Source organism: Juglans microcarpa x Juglans regia, chromosome 2D (assembly GCF_004785595.1).
Source record: "Juglans microcarpa x Juglans regia isolate MS1-56 chromosome 2D, Jm3101_v1.0, whole genome shotgun sequence".
NCBI lineage: Eukaryota > Viridiplantae > Streptophyta > Magnoliopsida > Fagales > Juglandaceae > Juglans > Juglans microcarpa x Juglans regia.
Genome location: NC_054596.1, coordinates 35,957,528 through 35,984,884, shown reverse-complemented (window position 1 = coordinate 35,984,884; position 27,357 = coordinate 35,957,528). Strand labels below are relative to the sequence as shown.

General features: G+C 38.1%; 2 protein-coding genes and 1 long non-coding RNA gene across 5 annotated transcripts; 2 read left to right on the top strand and 1 right to left on the bottom strand.

Annotated features, from left to right (window-relative positions):
* Positions 1-72: 72 nt before the first annotated feature.
* On the top strand, positions 73-26,807 carry LOC121251107. Its single transcript, XR_005937919.1, has 3 exons — positions 73-86; positions 15,685-15,699; positions 26,635-26,807. It is a non-coding gene; the product is annotated as an uncharacterized LOC121251107 (long non-coding RNA).
* Positions 1,311-4,081, top strand: LOC121251076 (protein IQ-DOMAIN 14-like). Of its 2 annotated transcripts, XM_041150391.1 has the most exons (4): positions 1,311-1,439; positions 2,069-2,513; positions 2,849-3,052; positions 3,167-4,081. In XM_041150391.1, exons 2-4 carry the CDS (start codon positions 2,112-2,114, stop codon positions 3,848-3,850), a joined length of 1,290 nt encoding a protein of 429 aa, XP_041006325.1. In that variant the 5' UTR covers positions 1,311-1,439; positions 2,069-2,111; the 3' UTR covers positions 3,851-4,081. The 2 variants fall into 2 exon arrangements, with proteins under 2 accessions (XP_041006325.1, XP_041006324.1); XM_041150390.1 differs by lacking the exon at positions 1,311-1,439 and having other exon boundaries at positions 1,492-2,513.
* Positions 24,211-27,357, bottom strand: LOC121251078 (probable pectinesterase 53). 2 transcript variants are annotated; one of them, XM_041150394.1, is made up of 5 exons: positions 26,814-27,357; positions 26,269-26,458; positions 25,974-26,180; positions 25,631-25,866; positions 24,211-24,771 (listed from the first exon to the last, which is right to left on the bottom strand). In XM_041150394.1, the coding sequence occupies exons 1-5, from the start codon at positions 27,170-27,172 to the stop codon at positions 24,729-24,731; spliced, it is 1,035 nt and encodes a 344-aa protein (XP_041006328.1). In that variant the 5' UTR covers positions 27,173-27,357; the 3' UTR covers positions 24,211-24,728. The 2 variants fall into 2 exon arrangements, with proteins under 2 accessions (XP_041006328.1, XP_041006327.1); XM_041150393.1 differs by having other exon boundaries at positions 24,211-24,605.

Below are 27,357 nucleotides of genomic sequence, written 5' to 3'. Positions count from 1 at the left end.
CACATTGGTTTTCCTCCTCATCCAATCCTAACTATCAACCCATGCTTGATCAGCTTTTTGCAATTGAGGATCACGAGGAAAAAGACGTGAAGACCCCCCTTCAACATTGAAAATAGTTGACTACAATGTTCCCTCTTCAAATATGACCCAAAATCGTATTACAAGAATCTATTGGCCAAATTATAAAATGGCTTATTTGATAATTCTCTATTAAGTTCTCTAAAGAACATGGATCTTAATCTAATTTTTTGGACTCATTATCCATTTATTTGTTCTTTCTTTTACATTATTATTGTGATATCCATACTGTAATAAGGGGTTGATGGTGTATGAAGTCTAATATTGCTTGAGAATTAAAAGTTCATTCTCTTTATAATAAATACAATTGGGCTCCAATTGTATTATTGATTAGTCATTTTGGAGTATAGACTTATATGTGGTTTGAGACTCCCTTAGGGCATTACAAATGTTATTAGAGTTTATTTCAACTAGAAATGTTAGATTTGAACCGTACCACCTATGACGGACAAGCTCGATGAGAATGTAAAAAATTTAAGGAAGAGAGATTGTTATATCTATATTGTGATGATAAATGATATATAGTATATGAAATCTCATATTGATTGTGAATGAGAAGTCCTTGTTGTTTACAATTGATTTAATAAAACTTCAATTATATTATTAACTAGTCTTGAACGTTATAACTATTGTCTAATGCGATTTTTAGTAGGATGTATCATTCTATTCTCTCTTCTTATATGGTTGTATTCAATATTATCATAGTCTTACTTATATAAAAAGAAGAAGAAAAAGATAGAAAATAAGCATTCAAACATAAAGGTGTAAAAAAGAATTCTGAAAATCACTGTTAGATTCTGGCAACAACCAAAAGATCTTTTCAAACGCAAGGTAGAGAAATAAAAGAAGGTTGGGGCTAAAAGCGCTTCGGCCATCTGCCCATTTATAAAGAAGAGGGCACAAAGGAGCAAAAAATATTCAAACAAAAAACATATCTCTCATTGGCTCTGCTTTAATGGTGAAACAGAGAAAAGAGCACATGCCAGACAGAGCCACAGAGGCCATACGATTTGTTTCTCTTTGAAACCTCACGAAACCAATCGACACAATTTATTAGGTTACGGGGATTTTTTCTTTTTAAGCAGGTTATGGGGATTTTAAGAGCAAAAAGAAAGTAATAGGTCTCTCATTTCCATTTATTTGCTCGAAATGGAAGGAGGGAAACAGTAGCAGAGAATAGATAAAAAAGTTGTTTTGAAAAGAGAAGTCTACGTATTATGAGGCTGAGACATTAGACATACAAATATGTAAGGCTTCACGAGATTGTCAGAAGCTGAGGACACTGAGGTATCTTTCTTTTCAAGGACACGTCGCTCCAGAAAGCAATCAGAGAGAGAGAGAGATTTCAGTTTTCACTAGAGGTGAACTTTTCTGCTTTTAATATTAGTTTTCTGAGTTTCTGATTGGATTGAGAATTCGAGCGTTTCACTTTCATTCTGCTTTGCCTTGTTGCTTTTTCTTTTTTATTGCTTTTCGTTCAAGAATCTGATTCTATGAGGGTGGTTTTTTCTCTCATCTGTGATTATTTTACTTTGATTTTCCCTGATATAATGACCAACTTTTGTTGTTTTATTCACTTTTTTGTAACTTCTCAATGAGTTCCTACGTTTAGTTTTCTTAATATTTAATTTTAATCCTCCTGCACGTTCAGGCTCAGCGACAAGTTTTTGTCATGTAATACAAATTTTCACGAGGTTTGGACAGAGTTTTTCAGCTCTTTTTTTTAATCTTCCTTTTCCGAAAGGAAAATAAAAAATCATATTTCCACTGATCTTATTTGTTTTTGTCACAAAAACTTTTTCATTTTTCAATCATGAACAGATTCTTAGACATTTTCTTCTTTGAGAACTCTTTTCCACAACTTTTAGGGACATGGAAAGCGCCTAAAAGATTCCGAATTGTAACCCTATTGACAACATTTTCCTCTTAAAAAACGTTTTGACTTGCTTCTTACCGATTTCACTCTTCCGAGTCATTCCTTCTTCTGCAGTAACGTTTCTTGGGGTGCTCCCCACTCTACAAACTCGAAGAAAATGGGTAGGGCAACAAGGTGGCTAAGGGGCTTGTTCGGGATAAAGAAAGACAGAGAGAGTTCCAATTCCAGTGACCGGAAAGACAAGAAACGGGGAAGCTTTGGCAACTCCGGCAGAGACTCTAGCGGCTTGTGTCATAATCCGGGGACAATACCACCCAACATATCCGCTGCCGAGGCTGCGTGGCTAAATTCATACTACACTGAATCAGAGAAGGAGCAAAACAAGCATGCAATTGCGGTGGCGGCAGCCACGGCGGCGGCCGCTGATGCAGCAGTGGCTGCTGCGCAGGCGGCGGTGGCTGTTGTCAGGCTAACCAGCCATGGAAGGGGCACCATGTTTGGTGGTGGACATGAGAGGAAGGCTGCTGTGAAGATTCAGACCGTTTTTAGGGGATATTTGGTAAGTGTGTGTTAAGATTGTCGTGCTAAAATCAAATATTTGCTATGTATCAGTGTTTTTAGTCGTAGGTGCACTCTTTGAAACCTTGCGTATGGATTTGAATGTTCAAGCTTATGGTCTCAACTGAACAAAATTCACTGAAAATGAAGAAAAAACAAATGACTTCGGACTTGAAAGATCTAGTCAGTTGCTAAAAAACGAGTCTTTAAATTAGCATATCAGCTTTTGTTTTAGAGCTGCTAGGACCTGAATACTCAGTTTAGTTTCTAATTCTGTTATCTGTTTGGATATCTAGAAATTGAAATTTTTCCTTGGATCTTGGATTCTGAATATAGGCCAGAAAGGCCCTGCGAGCACTAAAAGGACTGGTGAAGATACAGGCACTGGTTAGAGGTTATTTAGTGCGCAAACAGGCGACTGCAACTCTTCATTGTATGTTGGCTCTTATTAGAGCTCAGGCCACTGTTCGTTCCCAGAAAGCTCGCGGGATCATCAACAATGAAACTAACAGATTTGAAATCCGAGCGCGAAAATCCATGGTGACAACTCAAAAACCCAAGTTTCAAATTTCCCACAAAAGTAAATAAAAATATGGAACATTTTATTATCTGCATTAGCATTTATAGTCATTATTGTTTGATCTAATTTTGCAGGAGAGATTCGATGACACTAGAAGTGAACACACAGGCCCACTCCACAGCAGAAGGCTGTCAGCTTCTCTGGACACCGCAATTAACTCCATTGATGAAAGCCCCAAAATTGTGGAGGTCGATACTGGCAGGCCTAAATCAAGATCCCGTCGAACAAACACTTCAGTTTCAGATTTTGGTGATGACCCAACTTATCAAACACTGTCTTCTCCACTCCCGGCAAGTGGCCTTCCTGCCCGGATTTCGATACCCGATTGCCGGAACTTTCATGACCATGACTGGGGCTTAACTGGCGAGGAGTGTAGATTCTCCACAGCACAAAGCACCCCGCGTTTCTTCAACTCCAATGCCCCGGCCACGCCTGCAAAGAGTGTGTGCGCCGACAACTTCTTCCGGGGATACGGGAACTTCCCGAATTATATGGCGAATACTCAGTCTTCTAAGGCTAAGTTGAGGTCCTATAGCGCTCCTAAGCAAAGACCTGAACCGGGGCCAAAGAAAAGGCTTTCACTGAATGAAATGATGGAATCTAGGAGCAGTTTGAGTGGAGTTCGGATGCAAAGGTCGTGTTCACAGGCTCAGGAAGTTATTAGTTTCAAGAATGCTATAATGGGCAAGCTCCAGAGGTCCTCAGAGTTTGTGAGAGAGCCAGCAGAGAGACATTATTCATTGCAGAGGAGGTTGTGAATATAAATTGAGGCTAGAGAAAGAGCATTGCTTGGCTTCTAAAAATGTGTTGTTCGCAGCCTATATAATAGCGCTTGAAGTTTTAGATGCTAAATTGCAATTGAGATAAAATAGTTCGACAGAAAAGAAAGATAATGTGGTAAGACATCCACTGGGCTCTGGACTAGATATTAGTACTCAGCTTCGAATGAATTCCTTTCTACATTTATCAAATGAATTTCAATTTCAATATCAATATATTTGGACATTGCCAACCCCAAGTGGTTGATATTGGGTCTGGTTTATATATTCCATCGGTATATGCTAGTGGTCATGACCTCTCTTTCACGTGAGACATGACAGATCAGGGAAGTTAGGTTTGGTTTTTGGCCACGGGGTCCCGTAATCTGGAAGTCTTTAAACAACAAAAAAGAAACGTAGTTCAATGCATATATGGTAGAAATTTCAAACTTTAAGAATGCGTTTAAGTATTAAATTGAGTTGAATTGAGATGATAAAATATTGTTAGAATATTATTTATTATTTTAAAATTTAAAAAAATTGAATTATTTATTATATTTTATATTAAAATTTAAAAAAATTATAATGATAAGTTGAGATAGATTGAAATGTATTTACTTTTTAAATAAAGCCTAATTATTGAGTTAGGACGGTTTATGTTTGTGTCTTTTTTTTTTTTTTTATTTATATATATATATATATATATATAAATAAGTTGATGTTGATGTGTTTGAATGTTAATTGATGATAGCTTGAAAATTTATTGAGGAATCAATCAACGCACAGTCGAATCCAAGACAGACTTTGTTATCAGAATCTGTCGGCCCAAGGATAGGATGAAAGACAAAATGGTATTTATGAGTTATGACCATTGGATGCTTGGTACATGATGGGTTTGTGGCTTCGAGATGGATGGCGGTGTTATCCTCCATGGAGTGAGTAGGGCCTATTGACAATACAGATCCTTCTTTTCTTTTTCTTTTTTTCTTTTTTTTTTTTTTTTTTTAAGTGAAGATTATTTTAATTAATTTAAATATTATTTTACTTATTTTAAAATTTATTAGATTTTTTGTTAAATTTATTTTATAATTTTTAAGTTGTAAAATTTATTTTAATATTAATTAGTGTTTACATTTGAATTACTCTTTGTTTTAATAAATAATTTTATTGTTGGATTTTAATTATTTTTATTTTTATTTTTTTCAACTTTTCCCTACGCACAACACTATCCATGCACATCTATCTCTTTTCATTCTCTAAGATTTTCTTATCACCCATATAAATATACACTTTCATCTTATACTTTTGAAAATTGCCTTGTACCGTCGCTGCAATCAGCCACAAGAACCACCCAGCCTCTCCTAGATCGACGCCAACCTCCATCTCCATGTAAAACCGACGCCCATCCTTCCACTGTAAACGACCATCACCAAGGCTCAAAGCCTCATCGTGCGCCACCACCTCCTTCACGACCTCAGCCGCAGCAACAAGCCATTACCGTGAGAACGTCCTACTCATATGTGAAGTTCAGCAACCGTGGGCAACCATTGCACCACGTCTGGCCACCATCGTCTGGCCACCGCCCAACTCCACGCACCTCCGTTGATAGCCAAAACTGTCTGCTTGGCCTTCATATGCACCTCTGTTTTTACATCTAAAAAACAGAGCACTACCAAAGGAAGTAAGACCCCACGTCCCTCCATTGACAGCCACTGTTTCTCGCTAAAAACGGCCACAAGACACGGTTGTAGCTTAGTCATGCTACTCTCGCATCCACCGTACGCAAGTCCCTCTTTCTCACCATGTTCTCTCTTCTCTCTACCTCTCACTCTCCGTGCTTTCTCTCTCTCATCACTCTCTCTCTATTTGTGTACACCGTCGTCGGTTCAGCCACCACTTTGCCGCTCGCAGCCTTGTGCTCTCTCTCTCTCAGTGTTATTTCACGTCGCCGACCACCTAGTACTGCCCCAATCCACTGTCGCGATGTCCCCTCTAGTGAACAAGGATCTGCCGCATGTCTCCCTTCCCTCTTGGTAAGCTTTCAAAATAGGAAAGTATTCACACGTAAAACCTTTACGTAGAAAGAAGAATAATTTTGAGATTTTATTACAATTTTGCCCTTTAGTATGATGTTTTATGATATGTTGTTACGTAGATTTAGTTTAATGGGTTTATGTTTTAATGGGCTTGGTTTAATTGGTTGTGTTTTAATGATTGGACTTGGTTTTTATTATACATAAAGAAAAAAATGATTATATTGTTAATTTGAACTATTTAGTTTTCAATTGAACTCATTTTTAAGTTGGCCTTATTTAATGGGATTTTAAGTAGCCATAGTATTCTATTAATCTATAATATGTTGTGGGTACTTTAGTATTTAAAAAAAAAAAAAAACACAGGTATTCAATTATCATAATATTTATTCGATTACTCACTTCGATATGGATTCATTTAAGTGGATATTGATGAAATTAAAAAGTGATGATATTTAGAGTTAAGAGAATTTTAAGTATTGAGGAATTAAAATAGGTACTTCAGGTGTAATATGAGATTTTTCTTGTTCACTGGAGATTTATTTAAGTTACATGAATTTTTATAGGTCACGAGTGACAATTGTTCAGTACTGTTGTGCAGAATTTCTGAATAAGTTAAGAAGTCCAGGTAGGCGGGGTTCCTATACTAGATTTTGCATAAAAGAAAATGAACTGAGGTTCTTTTTGGCAAATGTGCATGTTTTGTTATGAAAAGAAATCTGAAACGACTTCAGTTCTTTGTTCTGCATTACTCATGAAATTATGTATAAGAATAAAATATTTTCTAGCATGATTAGTGTAGACATGAGCTTATTCTTGGCATTCTGTTATTGAACTCAGAAAAATATAAGCGAATATAAAAATTGATAATTTTTTTGCATATGACGTGAAGATATTCTGAATCTGTTTTTGGAAAATGTGAAATGATCTGAATTTCAGTATTTTGCTTTGATATGATGTGGCATCTGAAAAACCTTTTGCATGACTTTCTGATTTAGTTCTGACTCTGATTCTGATTCTGATTCTGACATGGTGATTCTAATTCTATTTTGCTCTAATATGTGGTCTTGTCACTGGATATAATAGTGACCACTGGCCTTGTCATGGGATACAATAGTGACCTCTGACCCTGTCACAGGATACAATAGTGACATTTGGCCCGCCACGGGATATAATAGTGATTTTCTGTTCTGAGTGCAATCGCTTTAATAACATGGTGATTTATGTTCTGCTTGACTTTCCGCAGAATGCACAACCCTACCACGGGGGTTAAACACAGCTTCTGTTCTAATATGATGCTCTGATATGATATGATGAGATGAAGATGTTCAGTCATGTTGTGCCAAAGGAGTCATTAAATATGAAAAGTTGGTTTCTATATATGAAATGTTTTAATTGTCGCTCTAAATTTCTGATAATATGTATTTTTGAGATTTGCATATTGAAACTGAAATGTTTTGTTTCTGCATTCTGAACTCTGTGAAAATGCTCATGTTTACATACTAGCATATGTTTTCTGCTTACTGAGTTGTTGATAACTCACCCCTTATCTCTATAATATTTTTCAGATATTTTTATAATTTAGTTGGAGAACAAGAGTAGAAAGTATTGGAAAAGTTTGATGATCATAGATGAATGAGTACTAAGGGTACAAGTATTTTGGAGGATCATATTTAGTAGTTTTATCTCTAGCGGTTATTCTGGTACATCAAGTTATAAATAATTTGAGTCTTTGTGGAGATGTTATTTATTTTATTGAGGTTTTTATTTAGTATTTCTGTAGAGGGACACGGATTTTTGGATCGAACAAATAAGTTAGTATTTTGTGGATTTTTTGTTTATTTATTATTGATTATTGGAGATGTTCTTGGGTAATAGAAGTTAACTCTCCGGACCTCTAGGAACGGAGCGTTACAGTTGGTATCAGAGCCAGGTTTGAGGTTCTGCAGACTATAACATATGAGATTTTGGATATTGCGGGTTTAGGATGTAACTTCTCATTTGAGGTATAGAAATTCTAGGACTAAGAGATGATGAAATTTATATTTAAGGTTTTAGAATCTGACAGACTTTTGGGAATATGTTCTAGGAAATTTGAGGTCTTAAAGATTGTAAATTTTAAGAACCGATCTTCATGACATTTAAGTTTTTAGATCCAGTATGCTTTTTGATGGAATGTAGAAAATGATTTTGATAAGATTTAGGGTTTAGATTTTATAGGTGTAAATAAGCTTGATTAAAAGCCAGGTTTGAAGTTCCGTAGACTTTGATATATGAGGTCTTGAAATTATGGACTTTAGGAAATAAACTTTTGAATTGGGGTTTAGAATTCTGCAGACTTCAAGAAATAGATTACTGATTCGTGATATATAGCTTAATTGGTAGTGATGTTTTACGCCCAGTTATGTTTTTATTATTTTCTTCCTTTGAAACGTTTAACCAAGAATGAGTCTTCTAGGATGGCTGCTCGACGTCGTGTTCGAAATCTTGGGGGCTTGAATGTAGGAAATGAAGAGGACGGATGCACCATAGAGTAGTTCAATCAGATGCACCCTCCCACTTTTGATGGTCGTGGCGACCCAACCTTAGCGGAGGACTGGATCCAGGATATTGAAGAGATACTTTGTGTCTTGAATTGTACTGACAGACAGAAAGTATTGTACTGCGCCTTCAAGCTGATCGATGAGGCTAAAAGATGGTGAATATCATAGAGAACAATCAGGGAAGCTGATGGGAGGGGAGTGGTTAGCTGGCCCCACTTCAAGCAGATTTTCTTTGACCGTTTCTTCCCAAGATCGATTAGGGACACTAGAGCCAAGGACTTTGCGGACTTAGTGCAAGGTACTATGACGGTGCACCAGTATGCGGCCAGATTTGTTGAACTATCACGTTTTGCCTCATATCTAATACCTGATGAGGAGAAGAAGACCCCGAAAGTTTGAGGACGGATTGGACAACCAGATTTATGAGCGAGTGGTGCCCTTCAGATCCAGAATTTCTCAGAGTTAGTAGATAAGGCCACAATAGTAAAGCGAAGCCTCAAGGGAAGTGTTGAACTTCAGGAGCAGAGGAAGGGGTCAACGCCATTGGAGTTTCCCTTGAGCGAGAACCAAGGACCATGGAAGAGAATGAAGTTAGTGAACAACCCAGGCCAGAGCCAGGTACAGGAAAATCAACGGAATAACTCCTGCAAATCATGCAGTGTAGTACACTTTGGGGATTGCAGAAGGAGAACTGGACAGTGTTTTCGATGTGGGAAGCATAGCCACCTCGTCAGAGATTGTCCAAAGCAACTATGGGAGCATGAACCCCAACCCGCCTCAGATGACTGATTTAATGGCACGAGGCAGGAACCAACACAACGTAGTGTAGGCTCGAATTCAACTCAATATAGAGTGTGCAGTGGAAGCGTGATTAGCCCATTAGAAGTAGCAGTAGTTAGCTAAGCAAATTTCGAGGACGAAATTTTTTTTAAGGGGGGAGGATGTGATACCCCATATTTTAGTGTTTTTTTTTTAGTGAAGGATTATTTTAATTAATTTAAATATTATTTTTTTTGTTTTAAAATTTATCGGATTTCTCGTTGGATTTATTTTATAATTTTTAAGTTGTGAAATTTACTTTGATATGCTTTATTGATATTAATTAGTGTTTGCATTTGAATTACTCTATGCTTTAATGAATAATTTTATTGTTGAACTTTAATTATTATTATTTTATTTTTATTTTTTCAACTTCCCCCCCGCACGACACTACCCATGCACGTCTATCTCTTTTCATCCTCTAGGGTTTTCTTATCACCCATATAAATATACACTTTCATCTTATACCTTTGAAAACTGCCCTGTACCGTCGCTACAACCAGCCACAAGATTGGTAAATAAATTTGAGTTACAGGGATGTGCAATGTTTATAGGAGTTGCTCGCTAAAACAATGTGAAAAGATTTGGAAAAGCTCTGCATGTACGACTAGTGCCGGGAGAGTGATCTGCTATATATATAAAAGTATGAGTTACATACAAGGTATGAATTTCTGAACAAATATGGAAAAAATTCTTAATACAAGGCTGTAACAGATTCCTATAATCAAGGGAGAAAGATGTAGTGGCTTGACATGATCTGATCTGAATCAGTACTATTGGGCATGATTGCATGATGATCTTTTGAGGATTCCTTAATACGCCCTTGCAAACTCAACGGGGAGGGAATGACGTTGAGTTTGTCCCTTAGAAATGCAAAACGTGTAGAGACCACTGGCTTTGTAGAGACCACTGGCTTTGCTGGAGATAAACTGAACTTCCAAGAATTTGTGCTACACCTTTTCCCGAATAAAATGATAATCTATTTCAACATGCTTTGTGCGTGCATGGAAAACTGGATTGGCTGTGAGGTAAGTAGCTTCGATATTATCACACCACACAATGAGACATTGTTTGACAAAGACGCCAAATTCTTTTAAGAGGGATTGAAGCCAAAGAGATTCGGCAGTAGCATTATACTCTCAGCCTTTGTGCTTGATCGTGCAATGGTGGGTTGCTTTTTAGAGCTCCATGAGGTTAGATTTTTACCAAAATAGATACAAAAGTCGGAGGTAGACTGCCTATCATCTGGGCATCCCACCCAATCAGCATCTGAAAAGATTAACAGTTGAGTGGATGAACTGGGTTGAATGAGCAGGCTAAAGTCAACAGAGAACTTCAAATATCTTACTATGTGTTTCACGGCCGACCAATGATCCTCAATTGGTTTGTGCATAAATTGGCAAACTTTGTTTACAACAAAAGGCAATGTCAGGGCAAGTCAAGGATAGGTAGTGGAGGGCTCCAACATTGTTGTGATACAGAGAAGGATCAGCACAAGGATTTCCTGCAAAAAGTGAGAGTTGGTGAGAGGAAGACATGGGAGAAGACACAAGCTTGGCTTCATCCATATTTGTTCTTCGAAGCAGGTCCAAGATGTATTAGCGTTGAGTCAATAAAATTCCTTATGGTTATGGTGAGCTTCTATCCCCAAAAAATAGCTTAAATCTCCCAAATATTTCACAGCAAATTCTAGACTAAGATCACTAATGAGTTGGGAGATAGCAGTAGCACTGGAGCCAATAATTAATATGTCATCTGCATAAATGAGGACAAAGAGTGTGGTCAAACAAAGCAATAAATGAAGATGGAAGTGTCCGAGTTTGAGTTTTTGAAGTCGAGAGAGAGCAGATATTCATTGAGGCTGGAGTACCACACCCGAGGAGCCTATTTCAGGCCATACAGTGCTTTGTGCAACTTGCACACATGAGATGGGAAATTTGGATCGACATACCCCACAGGTTGAGACAAATAGACTTCTCCGAACAATATACCATGAAGAAATGCATTCTAGATATCTATTTGACAGATTTTCCATTGTCTGGACACAGCAATACTTAGGATCAATCGAATTGTTGTAGGCTTGACCATTGGACTAAAGGTTTCATAGAAGTCTACTCCTTCCTGCTAATGATATCCTTTGGTGACCAAGCGGGCTTTTCACCCATCAAGTGTGCCATCTGATTTCTTTTTGGACTTGAAAATCCACCTCGAGCCAACCACGTTCATCCCCTGTTTAAAAGGAACCAAAGACCAGGTCCCATTTTTCATGATGGCTGTAAATTCTTCATCCATGGCAGAGCGCCACTTTGCATGCTTGCTTGCTTGCCTCGGAATAACATGTGGGGGCATCAGGTACATTAGTGAACGTAAGAAGAGCTTTGGGCAAGGGGCACTTGATGGTGCCGTCAGTATGGAGCTTTGGTTTGCTGATGTTTTTTTTTTATCGAGTCACTATCTAGTGAGGATGTTGCACAGGGTCAGGGGCAGCAACAACAGCAAGTCTAGGAGAAGCTTGGGTGGGCTCGAGAGTTATGTGGACCACAGGAGTAGGTGAGGCTGGTGATGAAGCAGGTGCATGTTCATTAGCATTTGAGTACTCAGGAGGAAGATGAGATGTAGCTGTTGGAGTATGGATAGGTGGCGAGTGCATGAGGGAGTCGATGTCAAGGTTGCAAGAGTTTTGGTGCCTATTAAGTTGAGGAGATGACACGATAGTAAGCTGAGAGTTTTCGGTTGGCTGTAAAAAGAGTGGTAGTGAAGTGGTTTCAGGAGTGGAAGTGGTATTTGGTGCAGATTGATGAAAAGGAAAAGAGTTTTCATCAAATATGACGTGTTAGGATAGAAAACATTTTCCAGTAGATAGATCCAAACATTTATACCCACGGTGCATGTCGCTAATGCCCAAAAACACACAAGTTCTAGACCAAAAATAAAGTTTATGAGAATTAAATGGTCGAAAGAATTGGAAGCATGCACAACCAAATATTTTGAGAAGGGAAAAATTAGGGATTGTTTGAAAAGTTTTTCAAATGGGGATATACCAATAGGAGCAGTGGGCAAACGGTTGATAAAGTATGTTGCCATAACAAGGGCATCATCCAAAAATTGATGAGGAACAAAGCTGTGAGAAAGTAAAGAGAGACCCATTTCAACAACTTGTTGATGTTTTCTTTCTACCAACCCATTTTGTTGGGAGGTCAGGTGACACAATGTTGGACTCCAATGTCGGAAAAGAATTTATGAGCAGATCGATATTTGCCACCCCAGTCTGTTTGAACCAATTTGATTTTGCAATTGAATTGATGTTCAACAAGTTTTTTAAATGATCAAAAAGCTTTATAAACATCAGATTTGGTGAGGATTGGAAAGAGCCAAGTGTATTTGCTAAAATGATTGACAAAAGCAACATAATATTTATTTTCATTCTAAGACAATTTTGGAGAATGTTCCCAAACATCCGAGAAAATCAGATCAAAAGGACTATCAAATTTAGAATAAGAATCTATAGATGGTAAATGACGGCTTTTTCCTTGTTAACGTGCAATGCATATTCCAGGAATTTTATTGGAAGTAGAAGGTAAAGAAAACTTTGAGACAATATGTTGAACAATACGATAGGAGGGATGTCCCAACCGGCTGTGCCAAACTTCAAGGGGAATGCATTGAGTAAGAAAGGATTGTGATGCTCTGGAGGTAGTTGGAAATGTGTAAAGCCCGTCATTAGACTTGCCACGCAGTAACACCTTCCCTGACGTTTCATCTTTCATCTTTCACCAAAAAGAAAGAGGGATGAAATTCAATATAAACCTTATTTTCTTTAGTAAATTGACTTACAGAAATAAGGTTCTTTTGAATTGTAGGAACATGAAGGAAATTAGATAAAGTGAGATTTTTAATGGGAGTAGTGAGAGCAGAAGTTTCAATATTTTGGATGGTCAAACCTGTCCCATCACCAACTTGGATTTGATCACTACCATTATATGGTTCAACATGAATGTTCAAATTTCGTAGATCATGAGTCAAGTGATTTGTTGATCATGTATCAGGATACCAAGAGAGATCCTGAGCTGGTTGTTGGGACATCAAGTATGCTACCATGTTTGGAGGATTCCCTTTATACGCTTGATCAAAGCGATGGTAACATTGAATTGCCATATGACCAGTCTTCCCACACACTTGACAAGAGGGACGTGAGTTGGAAGAAGAAGGAGCTTCTCTCCCACGACCACAAGAGGTGTTGTACTAGTAAGCATATTGTTGAGGAGAATGTTGAAAATTATTTTTCTCTCCACGACCCCAAGAGCCATCATTTTTTGTGGCTATATTGACAGAGCCCATAGTAGCTTCTAGAGCTAAGTTATTTTGTTCCATTCTTAACTCAAAGTTGAGGAGATGACCAAAGAGTTCCTTTGCAAACATAGGATCAACTAGATTGGATATTGATGTGACTATGGCATCATAAATTGAGTCTAGTCCTCCAAGAAGATAAGCTTGGAACTCATCCCAGTGGAGAGGTTGGCCAACAGCTGCCAGTGTGTCACCATGGGACTTGATTGCCTAGAAGTATTCTAAAATGGACAAACTTCCTTTCATCATATTGGAGAGAGCACATTGTGTTTGCATGATCCATGCATTTGAGTGTGATGAGAACATTTTCTCTAACGCTAACCATACTTTAGCAGATGATCAGATGCCCACCATTTGGGCCAAGATGCCTTTAGACAGGGAAGACACAAGAACACTAAGTACAATTTGGTCTTGATCCTACCAACTGGAAAATTGTGGATTGGGAATTTCTATAGGAGCAGTGGGGGAAGACTTAGTTTCGAGGTTCCATATATGTGTGGGAGGACGAAGAGTGATGCCATCCATAAAACTGTAAAGTTTTTGTCCTCTTAGGTAGGGGACCACCCTGAGCTTTTCAAAGCAAGTAATTGTCCTTGGTTAGCTTAATGGTGACCAGATTTTGCATGTTCACGGGTGAGACAATGATAGAAGTGGTACCAGTTGCTGAAGACATTTCTTAGGAATAGAAAAAAAAAATAAATAAAGGAGGTCAAGAATGACTCTTGATACCATAAACAATGTGAAAAGATTTGGAAAAGCTCTACACGACTGGTGCCGAGAGAGTGATCTGCTATATATATAAAGTATGAGTTATATACAAGGTATGAATTGCTGAACAAATATGGAAAGAATTCTTAATACAAGGCTGTAATAGATTCCTATAATCAAGGGAGAAGATGCAGTGGGTTGACATGATCTGATCCCTATGAATGGGGAGAATGATCTTGCAGAGATGCTATCCCTTTGAATCAGTTGTATTGGGCATGATTGCAAGATGTTCTTTTGAGGATTCCTTAATTGTCGCCCTGATCTCTTTCTCTTGTTCTCACCTAAGCCGAATCTCTCACTTGTGTTTTTCCACCATTTCACTCCAATGCCAAGGGAGAGCTTCGGCTCTTACATTCCATTTCGCCTACTAGCACATGACAAGCTGAGCTATCTTTTTGTGACCTTTTTGAGATTTTTTTTTCATGGCTTTTGGTGTATAAAAACCCAACTATAGGTGAGTCCTAATACAATGTGGCAGTTCAAGAGGTTGGGTTCCACAAAGAGAGAGGGATTCTAAGGGAATCAAACTGTCTCATTGTGCCGGTTGTTTCTAAGCCTATGAGGTTAGTTACGTGGTCACGGCCTGCTACTGGTCTTTATAAACTGAATGTTGATGGTGGCTCCTATGGGAATCCGGATGCGTCAGGTGGAGGGGTTGTCATTCGAGATGAAATTGGACGTGTTGTGGCGGGTTTTGCACATTCTTATGGACATACAACAAACACCGTTACGGAGTGTCGTGTTTTTCTAGATGGTTTGAGGATGTGTCATCAGCTTGGCTTAAGGAATTTATTAGTTGAATCTGATTTGATTGTAATGGTGGGGTAGTTTATTTCGAGGACTTGTAATTATTGGTATTTGTGAGATTTTTGAGAATAAGCTATGGGTCTCGTTATTTCTCTCAATGTTCGAGTGCATCATATTCTTAGAGAGGCTAATATGGTCTCTGATTTTCTGACTAAAGAATGGGTTAAAGGTCAGGTTATGAATTTTATAGGATAGATGGCATATCCCTTATATTCGTCGGTAGTCTTTTTTTTCTTGTGGTTGATGTTTTTATTTGGGGTGAAGTTGTATTCATGGTTATTTCTCCACCACCTTAGTGAGGGTTATTTATTAATAAATTGAGGTTCTGCCCTCCTTCTAAAAGAAAAAGGTGACGAGTCCTAAAACTCAAAAGGCGAGAAACCCTAGCTCAAGTTATAGCCAAGGAATGATGGCAATAAAGGTGAAAAGAAAGAGTTTGCAAGGAAACAATAAGCAAATGGCAAAAAACTACCTAGTTAGATGGAAGGCAAAAGAAAATGTGGGGAATGCATGCCAGATCACAAATGAACAAGTGATGAACACTAGAAAGGACCCATTGAGGATGCAAATGATGAGGACACATACAATTAGATAGATGACAGGACAGGTAATGGGATGTTCACTCAATGAAAGGGGAGACATTAAATGCGAGGAGACATCAACAAGGCAGTGCCGAACTGAGGCCAAAAGCATTAAATTAAGGAGGAGGAAAACTTCTGACCAAAACCACCCAATAGTCCCCTATAAACATCGCTTCAAGTGGACAAAGGTAAGGTTGAATACCATTATACTCTCTATAGGCTAAAACATTTATCTCATAAGATACACTTATGACTTGAGCATCCAAGGATCCCCACCAAGATCACCTAACCCTTTTTCTACCACTTTTGCAAGAGCACCTGGTGGACAACCACGTGGGCCTAGCTGACGAGAAACTATATCGACAATGACATTTGTTCTTCAGTATCCTAGGAAGATTAGAAGTAGATCTTTACAAATTCACCCATCACAAACTGAGCACGAGCCTCATTGGAAGGTTCCTAGCATCTAGGTTAGTTGAATTAATCATTTGACCTCCATTCACACCTAGCACTTGGACCAAATGAGCCATCGATGGTATTTTGGGTGGTGATTCAAAATTAATAGTTTAGAGATGATTGCAAACTAAAGGGTAAATTGAAGAAATTTGAGGATTTTTTTTTTCTGAAATATATTTCTAATTATGAGAATCCTGCCAAAGAATGAATCTTCTAATTAGAAAAAGCGTTGATTTTTTATTTTGATAAGCAAATGACTTCACCAAAGTAATAAATCAAAGTACACTAGGTGGGGGTTGGGGAACCTTATAATCGTCCCAAAGCTTTCAAATTTATGTGCTAAACAGTCAAAGAAGTGTAAAAGGAAATTATAGGAAGAAAGACTTAAAGACTAATGGAGTAGCCTAGGAGCTATGCTCTCTTGTCCAAGCCTGCAATATAGTTCAAAAGTGGTTAAGGACAAGTGATTAAGGATCCTGTTGAAGTTGCCTCCGAAACTGATCAACATTAGAGTCCGAAACTGCTCAATAGCAAAATCAATTCAAATAATGAGAATATCTCAGCAAACTTTTGTATTTAAATATCTTACTGTAATCTGGTTTATCCGATCTCAATCTCATGTAGCAAACTCATTTGTTTAAAGTCTATATATAGCAACGTCGACTCCTGCAATTGAGGCAAGGAGATTACCCACCAATCAATTATTTGTGTATTCTAACTTGGTATCAAGAGCCACCACCAAGACTTGCGTCTTTCCCCTATTCCAATAGACAGCCTCATATCCTCACCACCATCTTCTACTGAAACCCACCCACAACCATCCCTGAATTCCACTTATGTTCCCGTCACTAGCCTTACCAACATTCATCATCTGATCACCATCAAATTAACCCATGAGAATTTTATCTTCTGGCGTGCTCAGGTCACCCCTTATCTACGTGGCCAGCATGTCTATGACTTTGTTGATGGCACCAACCCTCCTCCACCTTCCACCATACCCAACCCCACACCCATCTCAACTGTTGCTGCCACCATTCCAAATCTAGCATTCCACCTATGGAGCCAACAAGACCAGATCATTCTCAGTACCCTCATATCTTCCCTATTTGAAAATATCCTATCTCATGTCATGGGCTGCACCACTTCCCGTGATCTCTGGCTCTCTCTCATAAATATGTTTATTTCTTAATCTCAAGCTCGTATCACTCGCACTCACTATCAATTTGCCACTATGAAGAAAGAATCCTCTACCATACCTGAGTACTTTCAAAAAATGAAAGTCCTCAGTGACACACTTGTAGCTACGAGACGACCTTTAAATTCTTATGAAACTGTCTCCTATTTGCTTGCAGGTTTAGGGACTGAATATGATCTCTTTGTCACGTCCTTGACAACTGTGTGGATCCTCTGCCTCTTGATGAATTGTATGGACGTCTTCTCGCACATGAACAACGCTTTGAGCAACATCAGACTCCCACTGACCTTGCCATGTCCTTTGCCAATATGGCCTCTCGCAATCATCCCAATCAAGGCAAAAATCAGCGGCCCTCCTATAGCAACTTTGGTGGCCAATATAACTCTAGTGGTCATGGCCAACGTGGTCGCAGTAGGGGTCGACATTCCCCATCAACTGGTACCTTTTCCAATGGCTCTCGCCCTGCATGTCAGGTCTGCAACAAGGTGGGTCATATTGCTCTTAACTATCACTAAAGGGTTTAACCATGATGTTCAACAAGCTCCATCTCAGCCTCCTCAAGCATATTATACTTCTCAACAAAATGCACCTGATGAGAATTGGCACCCTAATACTAGTGCAACCCATCACCTAACCAGTGATCTCTCTAATCTCACCTTGTCTGCAGAACCTTACAATGGCCCTGATCAGATGCATGTTGTTGATGGCTCAGGTTTGTCAATTGATCACATCGGCTCCTCCCTTCTTTGTACATTCGCTCGTTCCTTTGTTTTAAAACATCTCCTTCATGTCCCTCATATAACAAAAAATCTTCTTTCGGTCAGTAAGTTTGCTCTTCAAAATTTCATCTTTTTTTAATTTCATGGGTCTCATTTTGTGATTAAGGATTGCAACACAAAGAAAGTAATCCTTCAAGGGCATCTTAAAAATGGTCTCTATCAACTTCCTTCAAGTTCAATAAAACAAGCACTTGTCGATGAGCACACAACAAGTGTCAACTGGCATCGTCGCTTGGGGCATCCAGCTTTTCAAACTGTTCGGCGTGTCATCTCCAAGCTCCAGCTTCTCGTGTCCTCCAATAAATCCAAGGTTCCATGCTCTGTGTGTTTGCAAGCTAAAAGCCTTCAGTTACCTTTTTTCTTCTTCTACGCATGTGTTTTCGTCTCCTTTAGAGTTAGTATTTAGTGATGTATGAGGTCCATCACCAGTTGTTTCACATCTTAGAAATAAGTTTTGTGCTTCTTTTATTGATGCATTTTCTCGATTTACTTGGCTATATCCGATTCAATGCAAATCTGATGTCTATCCCACGTTCCTAAAATTTCAAGCACTTGTTGAACGACAATTTGACACTAAAATTAAATGTTTACAATCTGACTAGGGTGGTGAGTATCAGTCCCTCCATACTCATCTCCAAACTCATGGCATTCATCACCGTTTGTCATGCCCACATACCCATCCGCAAAATGGATGTGCTGAGCAAAAACATAGACATGTCATTGAAACATCCCTAGCTCTTCTTACCGACAGCTCCTTACCAAAGAAATTTTGGGATGAAGCTTGTGAAACTGCATGTTTTCTTATCAATCGCATGCATACCGCTGTGCTCGATAATTTATCACCTTATGAAAAATTATACAAGTACAGTCCAGATTATAATTTTCTCAAAATTTCTAGGTGCGCATGCTATCCACAACTTCGACCTTATAAAACCAGTAAATTGCAACCTCGTTCTTCTCCCTGTGTATTTATCAGATATAGCATGCATCATAAGGGTTACAAATGCTTAAATCCTAACACCAATCAAATTTACATCTCTCATGATGTTATCCAGGGGTGTAAATTTAAACCAGAAAATTGGTCCGAACAGGACCAGTTGGTCCGGTTTTGAACCAGTCCGGTCCGGAACTGGTTTTTATTTTATGCAAACCAGCCAGACCGGGTCCGGTCTCGGTTCCATGGTTTTTGGGACCGGATTGGCCCGATTGGGGAAAGAAATATATAAAAGTTAATATTTGATATATATATAAGTTTTATACAAAATTAATATTATACAAAACATTTTATATATATAAGTTTTATATATAATATATAATTATATATGAAGTTTTTATATAAAATATATATAATTATATATCATATATGAAATAATTTTATATTATAATTTATAAATTATAACATAAAATGTTAATCTTAAACATGAACATTTGTAATTTGTTTACTCATATGTTATTAATATAATTATATATAAGATAAGATAATGTTATTATAATTTATAAAATAAAAGTTTAATCTTAAAGATGAGAATTTAATTGATCATATGCTTTAAACATAAAATATATATATTAAATTATTAATAACATTTTATATATAGCTATACTAATATATAACTAATACTAATATATTATATATATCTAAATAATCACTATACTAATACTATCACTATAATAAATTAAACTCACTATAACAATTAACAAATACTAATATAACAATTAACAAACTCACTATAGCTATATTTATACTTATAGTCTAATATAGAATATAGTTATACTAATATAGTTATACTAAATCATTATAACTAATACTAACATATAACTAATACTAATATATAGCTATACTAATTTATAACTAATACTAATAGTCTAATATAGACTATAGTTATACTTATCAGTTTTTACTATATCTAAATCAATATTAATCACTATAACCAAATCACTATAGTCTATAACTATTAACTATGTATTAAAAGTATTACAAATATATATAAATTATAATTATCAATTTCCCAAACCATCAAAAAAAATTTTAATGATCATTTTTTTTTAAAAAAAAAAAAAGAACAAAACAATTGAAAGTTGAAACGAAAGGAAACGACACCGTTTCCTCTCACAATTACAGTTTATACTATAAACCCTAAAACAATTTCAAAGGGCGCCCCTCTCCTCACTCTCGTCTCTCATCCCAGCCTCTCTAGTCTCCCTCTCGTCTTCGTCTCTCTACCTCCCATCACCGACAGTCGCACACACCGTGAGCTCACGGCATCACTATTGTCGTCGAACCTCCCCTCATGGACTTACGACCTCTCCTCACTCTCCCCTCACTGGCCGTCGCACATATCGTGAGCTCATGGAATCACTGTCGTCATTGAACCTCCCCTCACGGACTTATGGCCTTACCCCACGTCTCTCTGTCTTCGATTCCTCAAGGTAATTTTTCTCCATTATTCTTTCATTTCATTTATTTAAGTTATTTGAAATTAATTCTAAGTTATATGAATCATTAGGGTTTTATGATTGTTTTTGTGTTATTAGGGTTTTGTTATTGTGATTGTGAAATTACCTGAAAGTGCAGTTTATTGTTGATGGGAAGCTTCTGTAATTCCCCCCCCCCCTCTCTCCATATGCGTGAACTTGAATGGCAAGTTGCCAATGGCTAGAAGTCTGTGTTTGTGTATATGGATTAACTTTTTTGAATTTATGTGTTTTTGTGTGTCTTTGTATGTCTGTGTGCGTTTGATAGTTTGTGTATATGGATTGCATTGTAAAACAGATTGTGTGTTTTATATGTGTGTTTGATAGTTTGTATATATTGATTTTTTTTAGTACAAGACCGGAAACCGGTAAAATCGAAGATACCGATTCAGGAAGGTAATCGGTGCGTAATCAGTTTTTAAAAATGCAAAACAGGTACATACCGATTCGATCCTAAATTTTGTCCAAAATTGGACTAGACCGGACCAGTTACACCCCTAATGTTATCTTTGATGAATCCTCTTTTCCATTTGCCTCTCCCATTTGCAGGTCCACTTCTCAATCTTCATCACCAGCTCATGCAATTTTGCCATTACCATTAATTTCCTCATCGTCGGGCTCAGATGTGATTAGTTCGCAACTTGCTTCATCACCTATAATGTCATCGACTTAGCCACCTACTCCTCCTGTCACTAAGATCCCTCCAACACCAGCACCTAGGCGCATTCACCCAATGGTCGCTAGGTCTCAAGCCCATGTGTTCAGACCTCGACAACATACAAATGGCACAATTCGATATCCCATTCCCCGAGCTTTGCTTGCTGAAACTGTTGCAATGATTGAACCAACCTGCTTCACTAATGCGGTCAAAACACCAGAGCGGCAAGCTGCAATGCAAGATGAATTTAATGCCCTGCTTCGGAACAACACCTGGTCCCTTGTTCCATCTCATGCGGCTAAAAATATAGTAGGATGCAAATGGGGTGTTCAAACTCAAAAGAAAGTCTAATGGATCTCTTGAGCGCTACAAAGCGCGACTAGTGGCTAAAAGATTTCATCAATTAGCCATTTTGGATTATGTTGAAACATACAATCCAATGGTTAAACCAACCACTATATGAACTGTTCTCCCACTAGCTTATTCTGCAGGTTGGGCATGCGCCAAATTGATAATCAAAATGCATTTTCTCCATAGGACACTCTCTGAGGAGGTACATATGACTCAGCTGCCTAGTTTTTCACATCCTTTATATCCATCTCATGTTTGTCACCTCAACAAAGCAATTTATGGTCTCAAACAAGTCCCGAGGGCTTGGTTTTCACAGTTGAGCTCTTGTCTGCTTCAAATTGGCTTTCATGGATTCAAAGCCGACTCCTCCTTATTTATATTTCATGCTGGATCCACGACCATATTTATTCTTATTTATGTTGATGATATCATCATCACCTCTTCGATTCCGATTGCCATTGATGAGCTCCTTGCACTTTTGTGGAATGATTTTGTCGTCAAAGATCTCGGTGATCTCAATTTCTTTCTCATCATTGAGGTGCAACGACTACCAGAGGGTATTCTTTTATCTCAGCAGCGGTACATACTTGATTTACTAAGAACAACGAAGATGCTTGAAGCTAAGCTGATATCATCTCCTATGGCATCGTCCCACTCTCTATCGGCTTATAATAGTGATCCCTTCCCTAATACAACTCTCTTTCGAAGCACTGTTGGTTCACTACAATATCTATCGCTCACTCAACCCGACTTGGCATTTGCTGTTAACCGTGTGTGCCAATTTATACATCGCCCAACCAAGTTACACTGGCAGGCCGTGAAGCGCATACTACGGTACCTCAAGCATACATTATCTCATGGACTTCTCATCACTAAGTCATCAACTCAACACCTTGAAGCCTTTTCCAATGCGGATTGGGCTCGTTGCCCTAATGGTCGTCATTCTACAAGTGCGTATTGTATTTTTCTTGGCAATAACTTAATTTCCTGGAGCTCTCGCAAACGCAAACATCCAACAGTGTCCCGATCAAGCACCGAAGCAGAATACAAGGCAATCGCCAACACTGCTACCGAATTGCAATGGATCCAGTTCCTTCTTCGTGATCTGCGAGTTACACTCCCATGTGCTCCAATTCTTTGGTGTGACAACATAGGTACAACATACATGTCAGCCAATCCAATATTTCATGCCCGGACCAAGCATGTTCAAATAGATTTTCACTTTGTTCATGACAAAGTTGCTGCCAACTCTTTGACAATTTTTTTCATCTCCACTTAGGACTAGCTGGCCGATGTTCTAACAAAACCCATTGTGTCCTCGTGGTTTCAACTACTCTGTTCCAAGCTAAGCTCAACGTGCGTGCCTCCCCGTTGCACTTGAAGGGGGTGTTAAGGATCTTGTTGAAGCTTCCTCTGAAACTAATCAACAGCAAAATCAATTCAAATAATGAGAATATATCAACAAACTTTTGTATTTAAATATCTTACTGTAATTTGGTTTATCCGATCTCAATCTCATGTAACAAACTCATTTGTTTATAGTCTATATAGAGCAACGTCGACTCCTCCAATTGAGGCAAGGAGATTACCCACCAATCAATTATTTGTGTATTCTAACTAAAAGAAGACCAACCATGAAGGTGGTCTTTTTAGGCCGACCTCAGAAATTTCTACCCAGGTATTCTACTAGAGTCATGAGAGATTACCATAGATGGGATTGCTTCAGTTCTGGATCAACTTTGGGTGTTAGGAAAATTAGTAAGATAGGTGGAAATGCAAGGAGGATCGGCTCGATCATAGCTTTGCAAGCACCCGAAAGCATGAGGGACTATTTTAGCTTGTGGGGCCCCAATTGTGGAGGGGTATGGGTTGTCGGATCTTGAAGATATGGGCTCAGGAATTGGATGGAGCAGCACGTGTACTGTTTTGAGTTCCACCGATGGGTAGCACATAAGACACACTTGCCATTGTTTTGTAGCACTAGTTCTTACTCTTTGTAGATCGACAGCATGAGAATCTGATAGTTTAGTGCGTGTAGCTCGAAGATTGCCGGAACGTGGTAAATAGACCATCATCCATCTCAAATAAGAAAAATGAATAAATTTTACATCCTGCCTTGTAAACCATGGGAGAGGAAGGGGGAGGGGAGGGGCCACTCGGATCAATTTCTTTTGTGGATTGAAAAGATGTGTTTAGGGAGAGGTCTTAAATTTGGCTAGAAGTTGGCTAAGCCATTTTAGAGTGCTTGTTTAAAATGGGCTGTATGCCCCCCTCCCTCCAGCCTCTTTGTCTCTCTCTGTGAGTGAGGGGGCTTTGTCTTATCACTTGTTTGGATCCATTCCCAACGATGATTCTGTTCCTTTCTTCAATTTTGACACGGTTAATTGATGTAGAGATGTACCTTCAATTTTCTTTAGTTTCACTTGAATATAATTCGTGTTTTTATTTTTCAAGAAAGGAAGTTTTATTGTAATTCCAATTCGATTGACTTCTCGAAAAATAGCCTCAAATTAATAACAATAATAATAAAAACAAAAGAGAACAACAAGTGGAGCATATGAAACACATATTAATTTATCATATGATTTGTAATGCAATTCATGTGACCTTTCTAATTAATATATCCGGAAACATTATTTATGTTGGGTGAGGTTCCCACTACTTGATATTCTTCTACATGAATGATATATAATATCATCAAGAAGAGAAAAATTTCACACCGTCCAATATCAAGACTTCCACAAAGATGATCAATAACTGTAAAAAAAAAAAAATTAAAAAAAAAAATTGTGGATTTATTACAACTTAATCCATTCAGACCCATCAATGAAGCTAAGTGAAATAAAAGGCTTGGCTTCCTCATCAGTAAGTTCCCTGGACCATGACACTCTCCCCGCAAAGCTAGCTCCTGGTCCTGTGCACTTGTACTGCCCATAAAACACAGTCCTGCATTCGCACCAGAAAGCCCACAAAACATAAAAATCAGCAAAAACCAATTACCTTCATGCATGCGCATGCTTGCTTTTCTGTTCTGGCCAAAATGAAACTTCCAACGTCATGAACCAACCACTAGGAGTAGGTGCGCTTAACTGTGTAGACAACATGCGTATGCCTGTATGGTTGTACTAAATTACACTACCTTTCTAGAGTGGATATACGGTGTTCTTTTTATATGTATCTACTGTGGTGCATTACACGTAGACTTTGCAGTAGCAAAGGAGGAAAAGGACAATAACATATGTGATGGATTAGGTCACAAATGGATGTGTGATCGATGTTGCGGCGGATAATGCCCTTTTGGTGTATAAAATAAAGAGAAATGGCCAAGTCAAGTAGTTTTGGATGGATAAACATGAATGAAATGGGAAAAGATGAGCACTTGGGTTCTTGCATCTGCAGCACCCATGTACTGCAGTAGATCACTATGGAAACTAGATAGTACGTACCGTCCCACTTCCTCTAGGCCAAAATGGGTCGGCAAAATATATTTAAATAAAACATTTTTTTTTTTTTTTGAAGAAAAAGACAAAGAAAATCCACTGAGGTAAAATGGGCCCAAGCTATATATATATATATATATATATATATATATATATATATATATATATATATATAATAGTTGAGAAAATTGAGTCATTTTTTTTACACGAAGTGGAAGTACTAACAACTTATAATAAATGCAAAAGTAGACCATTTTCTTCAGCCTGATTAATATGGTTTTAAAATCACTTCGGTGAGAGAAAATCATTGTTATTATGTGCATAATGTATGGTATAAGATTATTGGGCTTGGTTTCCAAGAACCTCGTGCATGAGTAATGTACAGGGTTTAAGCACAGTCATTGGTACCTTTAAATTGATATGTTAATTAAAGCTATCATGGGGTATTTAGTCTACTAGTTGTTAGAAACTTCAGATTTTCTTTTTCTTTTTCTTTTTCTTCTAGAGAGAGAGAGAGAGAGAGAGAGTTACATTTCACGATTAGGGTCACCCCAGTTATACCAGCCTTTGGGAATGATAATGTTGTCCATATATGTGTAAGCGAAGACGACCCGAGAGAAAGGACCCCATGCCCTCCCAAGGAAGAGTGCTCCTGAGCCCGTGACCTTACAGTTCACGAATGAGAAACCCGTGTCATCTAAAAGACTGCTCCTCCCTTGTGCTGTTAGGGCCCCCATGTTCTGTGCTATTGCATGCACGTGACATCCCTATATATACATATATATATATAAATCCATCGTATTTTATATATAGTATTCGAAATTATTTTACCAGAGGAGATTCAATTCTTTTAATCATGTCTTAAACTAATTACCTCGAAAAGAGATAGACCATTGCCAAAGATGAAGTCCACAGAACCTTCAATGTAACAATCCTTGTAATAGTGCCTACCCACATGGTCATAGAGCGTGTCCTGTGCTCCCAAGAATCTACACCCCACGAATGATGCTGTGTCTGCTGATATTCTAAGTGCCACTGCTTGCTTTCCTATTGCCCCTGGTGCTGGAACTGGGGTTGTGTTCTGCATCACATTCTCTATCACAATCAGACATGCAGAGAGAGAGGAAGAGAGCGAGAGAGAGAGAGAGAGAGAGGGCTTTAGTAGGTACCTTGAATGTGATGTTCTTGGCAAAGAAATAAGGGGAATTCACAGCAAAAGTTGCAGAAGCGTAGGTCCCCATGGGCTGCCCTCTTGGTCCTGGTGTTTGGGCTGTGTCTCCCCATTGCACAATTGTTTTATCTGCGCCTGCTCCTTCAATGGTTATGTAGGATTTTAATTGTGGTATGTTAACTTTCTCCCTGAAAATTCCAACATTTCCAATTAGACCGATTTCTCTGTTTCATAATTGTGGCAATTTACAAGCCTAAAGAATATTTTCACACAAAAAACAGGAGATAAGAATCATAAACAGTTCAGGTACTAGAACATTAAAAGACAATTCATCAGCTGCAAAGTCGACTTGCTTGGCCAACAGTAAAAATGTGAGTTTTAATTTATACCATATTGAAATAGAAAAATAAAAAATAAATAACAAGAATCATCCCACTTTGGTAGAGTCCAGATAAAAACAAGCATTAAAAGCTAATCAAACAAACGACAACTGTCTAAACAGAATTCCATTAGAATGGAACAAAATGTAGGCCAAGTACTCACGTGTAAACACCTGCATGGACCTTGATGACCACTCTCACAAGGTTGATAAATGGTAAAGAATCAATGGCATCCTGAATTGATGTGAAATCTCCGGCCCCCGGATGTTTAGCCACAGTAAGAGTGTAAGAAGGGAACAGCTTATTCTTTGCGGTTCTGAAAACCGAGTGTTTGAGCTTACCAACAAACTTGACCCACTTCATAAATTGCTGTTCTGAGAATTGGGTTCGGGTCATATTCCTTGCTAATTGCTTCCCCATTGAATTCCTGGGTCGAAATCCTTTGGTGTGGCATCGTGTTGGGCTTACGTTAAACAAAAGAAGAAGAAGAAGAAGATAGAAAGCGTGAATTAGTTTTGACATCCTGAAAGAGAATGGAACCGAGAAGTAGAGAATAGTATAGAGGGAATGTTATTTGCAATTCGAAGTGCCATAGATAGCGGCTGTGTGTATTCTTTATATATACATGTGTACCTATAAGTTAGTACTGGTTTTAGGTGGAAAGTGAAGCAGACTTGGAGAATCAATGACAGAAAGTGAGAGGTCAC